Source organism: Fulmarus glacialis, unplaced genomic scaffold (assembly GCF_000690835.1).
Source record: "Fulmarus glacialis isolate BGI_N327 unplaced genomic scaffold, ASM69083v1 scaffold42088, whole genome shotgun sequence".
NCBI lineage: Eukaryota > Metazoa > Chordata > Aves > Procellariiformes > Procellariidae > Fulmarus > Fulmarus glacialis.
Window position 1 is genome coordinate 873 of NW_009229718.1, and position 7,946 is coordinate 8,818.

Sequence of the window (7,946 nt, forward strand, 5' to 3'; positions counted from 1 at the left end):
TTCAGCTGCTTCTGCAGCTTTAATAGAGAATAAATATGTGATGCTTTTGAAATGAACTTGAATCAGGCAACTGTCTGGTGCATAAACTAGTCTTTTGGTCAGGGCATTTTTCAGCCAAATCATTTATGATGCAGCGACACAAATTCCTCTGCCACCACAGAAGTAGGAGGAAATAGGAACGATAACCCTTCCCAGCAGTGGATTCATGCTGTATTAAGCCATGACAACTAGTCATTGAGCTATGTTGCCCCAAACTCTTAACTTTCATGTCTGATAGATATATTTTTAATGCTGTGCTTTGCAATATGTGAAATGCACAGAAAAGGTACAGGAATGTTTTGCAATGTTTTTCTAGTGCCAAAAGATGAAAAGGAATCTTAACTGAAATCAAACACCATTAAAAAAAACTGAGAGCAGTGTAGGAGCATAGCAGGTCTCTTGAGAAGGAAGATATTTACATTTTCAGAGAATGGAACCTTTCTGAAAAGTTAATTTAAAACTTATGTTTTACAGTAGACCCTAAACAGGTCTACAGAGATGGAAGAAGGAGAGTCTTGCTTTGCTCCTCCCCCACCTCCTTCTCCCCTTTGTCCTTACAGAGATCATTAGTGCTTTTATACTGAAATCAAGCTGTAGTTTTTACCTTGAAACAGTTACTAGGTTTTGACTTAACATTTCTTTGCTTACCTAGGAGTTGGATCAAATGTTGCAGGCGGACAAGAATGAAGCGTTAAAGAAGGCTCTGTTTCGTGGTGATGTGTCATTAATTGAAGAACTCTTAAACTCTGGTGAGGAAAGTCGGTTATGAAGTTGAATATTTTTAATTGAACTTGGCAAGAATTCTAAAGCTTCGAAGTTCCTCATTTCAAAATAATGTGTCGAGTGCGTGTAGGAATATGTGAATGTTCCCAATACAGGATATAAACCCTTATTTTAAAAATGAAATTACTTTTTCAGTGACTCAGCATGCGGTATTCCACCAAATTCTTTCTAATTTATATTTATTTCGTTAGTCAGGAGGCCTGAAAACTATAAGGTGTGAACTATGAAATAAGGTGTTTCCTCATTTTCAGATGCATGTTTAACCTGAAAATATCGATTACAAACACTGAATTTGAGGTGGCTTAAACTGATAGTGAAAATTCAGTGGGCGGTCTTACTTAGGTGTTGAAGGTTGCGGGGGGGGCGGGCAGGAAGAGGAGGCTGGCTCTTTTGTTTTAATGCTCCCTCATCTTGGAAATTCCATGGTTTTTTTCTCACTCACAGCACTGTTAAGTTTCTGGTATGTGCCCTGTGTAATACTGCTGTCCTGGCAACATCAGCTGGACAAAGATTTTGTGATTCTGAAAGGTCTAACAGGGTTTATGTGGCATTTGTCACTAAAAAGTAGTTTGTCTTAACACTAAAAGCCTTTCTCCCTGTTCTGTTACTCAGTATTTGTCTGTAATGTGTTTCTGTTACTCAGTGTTGGGAGGATTGGATCACTTATTGAAGCATCCAGGGCAATCAAAAACTGCATAGCTGAGTTGACCTGCCTAGTGATAATTGTCAGGAAGTTCTGCTTCGGCAAGCAAGCAGAATATAGTAGCCAAGAGCTTGTTCTCTGAGGAAAATCTGTCTTATGGCTGGAAGAAAGTAGTTCCTAGTCAGCAATGGGTTTTTCTGAGTTTTAAAACAATGACATTACTTGCCCTTTTAGAAGATGACTGTTTCTCACCACAGTAGGGGAATGGTTTGCTTTTTAAATTAAGTAAAAACTATTGCACAGGCTGAAACACAGAGGTGTAATACTGAGTGAAATACGTCTTCTGTCTTGCTTTGAGGAAATATGTTCTTATGTATAGGTAGAGTTTTTAGTGATCTCTGTGCATCAGATTGCTTAATTGTTTTGTTACAGCCATCCATTTTTAATTGCTTGTATTTCAGTCAAACAGCGATAGTTCACTTTCTGTGTTGATGCCTGCTACATAATGAGCAGTTCCATGCTGTTGTAAGATGATGATAGGTATCTGTAAGAGCGTAAGGTCAGGCCAAAGATTCCTGTATTCATGTCCTGTCCCCTGAAATGCACAAGGCAGTATCACAAGAGAATCTACCATTTCCTGAAAATATGATTAACAGTACATTTTGACACATCTAGTCCTGCAGAGCAGCAGAACACAATGCCTCTCTAACAGGGAGGTGTTCCTGAAGAAAGGTAACATTGTCCTTCAGAGGATCGGTGCTCAGTCAGATTAAATCTTTGCCTCCAAAGTTGCCTTTAGTGTATGTTCAGTAGAGCTTGTAGGAGGCTCACTACCAGTGCTCGACCAAACTTGGGGTTTGTGTTGGAAGTGGATTTCCTAGCAACAGTTGGGGCCATTCTTTCAGGTGGAGCGAGAACATGTTGTCTTCTGGCTTGCTTAGCCATTGCTTTAAGAATCTTTGATGCTGAGGCAGTTTTACAGAGCTCCTTCACAAGATAGACAAGCACAATGTCTTCTCTTACCGCTCCTATAAAATAGCAACATACTAAGAACAAGTTTCTGAATTACATGTCATAAAAAGTAATGCAAGCAGGTAACAGGTTCAAAGATGACTTGGGACTTTTTGTCTGCTTTGGGAGTAAAATACTTAACACCATATAATTCATATGTTCATTTTCCTCAACTGGAATTAAAAGTTATGACCTGATGACAGTTTAGGGTGATCAAAGATATAGCTACAGTCAAATCCTCTTCCTGTTTTCATTCAGCAGTCTGTTCCACTCCTTTCTTTACGTGAGTGCTGGAGCTCATCTGATCTTTTGTGAGCCAGTTCAGGGAATTAAAGTAGTATTAAACTATGGGGGGGGGGGGGGTGTGAATAATTTTTCAGCCAGTTTAGGACTCTGAACCCTTAGTCAGATGAGAACCATAGCTGGCCCAGCAGTGGGAGACATCAGCAGCTCTGATTTAACTCAGCTTTAAGGTATTGTGGAACCACAGCATAAAGTGCTGACAGACTTAAAAGAAATCAATACTTCTATTAGAGAGAAGTCTTCTAGAATCAATTATTTTAGAACTTTTTTAGAACATTTAGAAATATTTTAGAACTCAGATAAATTCGGTCTGAATGTGTATGTATTCTAATACTAAGAGCTGTTACTAAACTAGATTAAAGTCTTTCAAGACCTCTTTTTTTTGTGTGTGTGTCAAACATGGAATTATTTAGCATTAAAAGCTGTACGTAGAGGTTGATTGTAGTTCTTCAGGCATTACCTTGGTAATCTTTTTGAATTTGAGGTTACATTTTTCTGTATAAAAACAGCCTTTCTACGGTAACTGTTGTCATAGTCAACAAAATATCTGAAAGAGGTACCGCAGAAACTAGTAAACACAGAGAGAACATCATTCTTCTTTTGCTGTTCTTTTGCTTCGCCATTATTCACATGCTTCATGCAGTTTCTGCTGTAGAGCACGTCTGGGGCCAGAATGTGTTTCTCCCCATTCCTGGTTAAAGAGAAGGATAGTCGTCTGTAATTCGGTTTGTAAGAAAGAATGTTGTATCTGCTTTGCCTCCTAGATATAATTCATGAGGTTATGTGACTGAAAAGCTCCTCTGCTCATGCCCACAAAGGAACACAGAGGGGCAATGGCAGGTGGGGGAGCCCAAATAATACCGTGGCCCAGCTCCTCCCAGGCCTGTCATGAAAGCCCTCAGCCCATCACAGGCCCATCTCCACAAGCCCAGAGAAGCAGAGAGGCCCAAGGGCAGGCAGGAACCCAAATTACAGACTCCGAGGAAGGGACTCCCAGGGCTGTTATAGGGCCCTTGTGCCTGGGTGCCAGCGACTGTAAAGACTGGAGTGAGTGAAAGGATGTGCCAGCCACAGGAGTGGGACCGGGGGTCAGAGGCCCGTGTGTCCGTGATGGCAGCAGCTGGAGGAGATATATCTATCCCAGAGGGGAGCAGGATGAGACCATTGGTGCACTGTGTATTCACGAATGCTCTGTCTGTCTGTGTTGATTGGTGTGGCTGGTGGTGTGTGTGTGTGCCTGCTGGGAATACACGCTCAGCATCAATACTGCTGGACCCGGGGGCATGGAGCAGTGGCAGCCTTGCCTCTCTCTGGCTGTTGGATCTGACCTGATTTTTCACTAAAAATTTTTTTCTGGGCTTCACTGTTGCCTTATAAGAGTTCTTAAGGGCCATTTTAAGCGCTAAACTAGTGCTGCTTACTTGAAGACAGCTCATATAATGAGAGAGTCTGAGTAGTAACCAAGGGGAGACATTACTGGTTCAGTCAACAATTCCTATAACCATGCAGCCAAGAAGCAACATGACTGTTACTGTTTCAGTTGTTGTGCTGGTTTTGGCTGGGATAAAGTTAATTTTCTTCATTGTAGTTAGTAATGGGCTATGTTTTGGATTTGTGCTGAAAACAGTGTTGATAATACAGGGATGTTTTCATTATTGCTGAGCAGTGCTGACACAGAGTCAAGGCCTTTTCTGTTCCTCCCCCCACCCCACCAGCGACTAGGCTGGGGGGGCACAAGAAGTTGAGAGGGGACACAGCTGGGACAGCTGACCCCAGCTGACCAAAGGGATATTCCATACCATATGACGTCATGTTCAGCATATAAAGCTGGGGGAAGAAGGAAGGGGGGGGATGTTTGGCGTGACGGCGTTTGTCTTCCCAAGTAACTGCTACGCGTGATGGAACCCTGTTTTCCTGGAGATGGCTGAACACCTGCCTGCCGATGGGAAGTAGTGAATGAATTCCTTGTTTTGCTTTGCTTGCATGCGCAGCTTTTGCTTTACCTATTAAACCATCTTTATCTCAACCCACGAGTTTTCTCACTTTTACTCTCTGGATTCTCTCCCCCATCCCACCAGGGGGGAGTGAGTGAGCAGCTGTGTGGGGCTGAGTTGCTGGCTGGGGTTAAACCACGACAGTTGTCCTTTCTTTGTCTTCCTCTGAGACTGTAGCTGGTTTGCATTGTGACTTTCACACTGCGTGGTACTCCAAGGCAGTCACTACAAAGATGGCAAGAGACCGTGCAGGGCAAACAAGCTGTAACACAACTTTGACATTCCATTGCCAAAAAGACCATTCTACTTCTAGAACTTAGGAAAAGCACCAGCATGGTGGCAAATACTGTCTGCTGTAAGTGTAAAGAAAGCAGCGAGGAAAATACCTTCTCAAGAATTTTAGTAAATCTCTATATGCCTGCCAAGTAGATCTTTTGTCACTATTGTTCAGCTCTAGATGGGAGCTCTAGTTACATGGACTGCTTTTCTTCTTAGGAGGAAAAGGGACTTCTTAAGGCTGACAGAGTGCCAGCTTTCTCATATTCCTTTACTACTAGTGTTACTTCAGTGGGCTGTTGGATATCAGACTTTCTAAATTCTTGAAGTGACTAGTCTACGAGGAAGTTCAGATATGACTGCTAAGGGACCCTTGCTTGGCTCCCTTTGTAGAACTTGGCTGTGGGCTTCAATTAAATGTTTTGTATACTGCAAACTGGTGTGCTGTGACTTTAAGGACTGCAGATAGGATGTATGCATTACTAAGAAGATTTGATTGTAAATTCTGTGGCTTGCTAGAGGCGTTAGAGTGCTTCAACACCTGGCTTTCATTGAACATTACCTCTTTACTGCTCACTTCTGCAACTCCAGTGATCTTAAACAGTTGAACAATCAATCCCAGAGCAGTGACCTGTTACTCCCTCAGCTTTAATGACTTTATGTTGCTACACTGAGCACATCTTTGACAAACCACCAAAATAAGGAAAGCAAATACACATTTTGCATGAAAAGGTGTGCATGTAGCTCAACTGTCACAAATTTCTTAGGATAGTTTTGGTTTTTTTCAGAGCTGTCTCTTGTAAAGAAGTATTTTTGATTATCCATAATCACTGTTGGACTAATATGGAACCAGGTGATGGAAACTGTTATAGAGGAAGTAATATTTGAGGAAGGATTGAAGGAAAGATGATTCCTCTTACTGCAAAAATGTATAGAGATTTTTATTTGAAAGTTGTCAGATGAGTGTCTCGGTCTGGTACTTGGTTCTTGGTGAATTTGGGAGGGCTGTCTGGCAAGCTTGCTTCCAGTCACAAATGGAAGATATGGCTATTATAAAGAGTAACAAACAGATCTGGTGATTGTAACTGAATCTTGCATAATCTTCTATTTCTTCTTTCTATTGAGATAATATTTTGTTAGTACTGAATGCAAAACCGATATCTGCTAGTTAGCTGCATTGCAAGACAGAGAATAAAAGGAGCTGTGAAGCAGGAAAACCCTAGTCAGTATGATCTTAATAGCCTGCTTCCACAGCAGTCCGCTTGGCTTGGCAAGAATCAAAATTTTTCATTTTGATTGAGGAAAGCTATTGCACGTAAGTGGAGAAAACAGAGATTCTGTGCACTCCTCTGAAATTTTTTTTGCAGCTAAATTTATTACTTACGTATTTTTTTAAATGTAGTTTTTCTGTGGTACTTAACTTCTTGGATTGAGAACTGAGCTTCCTTGGTGTCAGTTCTAAAAGTTGTTTTCTGGTATTCTACATAAAGGTGTATTAAAAAAATGAAAATTATATAAGAGACTTCTCTCCGTAGGACTAAATGCAAACAGTCTGTAACCTTTGTAACGATGCATATTGAGAGTAAGGTTTATAAAATGCATGTTTATTGTGGTGCAGTTTTATGATTTTAGTATCTTAAATTTTGACAGGTATAAGCATAGAGTCTAGCTTTCAGTTTGGATGGACTCCCCTGATGTGTGCTGCCAGTGTGGCTGATTTTGCAGTAGTGCGTCTTCTTCTGGACAGAGGTGCTAATGCATGTTTTGAAATAGGTAAGATGTGAATGAAAAACACTGGCCAATAATGATCAGTACCAGACATTGTCCTATCCTTATTCTCTTTTTACATATATAGGGGAAAAAAATCAAGCTTCACAGTGGAACTGGGACCTAGTCTAGCTTTCACAGTATTGAAGTAAAAGTAGTAGTTTTAAAGTAAAAATTGTGTTCTTGGAACTAATCTGGATTCAGCTGATGGGTTTTCTTGTTTTTTCTGTCTTTCCCCCCCACCTCCCAATCCCCAAGTACTTTTTTAAAACGGGCATTTGGAAATACTTGTTCAAGAATTCTAGGATAAAGTTGTAGAGTTAAAACTTCCTTTGTTTGATACTGTTACAAAGTATGTACATGCAGAAACCAGCGAGAATCCCAAACAACAGGAATAGCTTTCCAGTTCGTGGGAAACTAATGTGGACTTCTCTCGAACTAGAGCACAACTTTTCCATTAAGTGAAAACTGTTCTTCAATGTGTTGCTACATCACCTTTTTCTGCCAGAGTTCAGCAGAGCTTCTAAGTAACATCAGTTCCTCTGTCAATTTTGATGGCTTAATAATAAATTTTACCTACTTAAACTGTGGTTATTTTCCTTCTCTTTCATTGTGTTGGAAGATTTATCCAAGTTCAAGAAAACACATTGCAATACAGAAGAAACTGATGCGACACACAACACTGCCAAGTACATAAAGGCAGTGATCTTACTTTCCAGTAACTTGCCGTTATTTGTAATAGTAGCAGACTGAAATGCAGATGGTACAAATCTGGCTCTGAAAATTTTCTTGACGTTCTTAGCAGCTGATGAGAGTATGTGATTAGAGTAGATTGCCTGCACGAAAAGCAATCGTGCCTTCAAGTTATTGTTCTTGTAGCCAACTTCAGAGAACTTCCATGTGGTTGCCTACAGCTGTGGCTGCCTACAATTCGTACCTGTTCCTTGTTTATGGCTGTAGAGAGCTAGAAATGGGGCAGAAACTGCTATGGGCAGCAGTTTCGGCTGACCAGTTAACCAACATGCATGGCATTTTTTCAGTGTGTGACCAACTGTGTTTGCCCTAAGTGGCACCTTGCTAGGATCAGGTTTCTCGGCTTGTTTCCCTGTTAGTCTGTGTAGGGGAAAAGT

At 40.9% G+C, this 7,946-nt stretch overlaps 1 protein-coding gene across 1 annotated transcript in view; it reads left to right on the forward strand.

Annotated features, from left to right (window-relative positions):
- Nucleotides 1-691: 691 nt before the first annotated feature.
- The window catches only part of ASZ1 (ankyrin repeat, SAM and basic leucine zipper domain containing 1), a gene marked incomplete at both ends in the record, with an annotated part of 22,094 nt that continues 14,839 nt past the window's right edge, over nucleotides 692-7,946 (forward strand). The window contains 2 exons of the mRNA XM_009583954.1: nucleotides 692-788; nucleotides 6,700-6,822. Of these exons, the coding sequence (XP_009582249.1) occupies nucleotides 692-788; nucleotides 6,700-6,822 (220 nt within the window). The remainder of the gene's footprint in view (nucleotides 789-6,699; nucleotides 6,823-7,946) is intronic.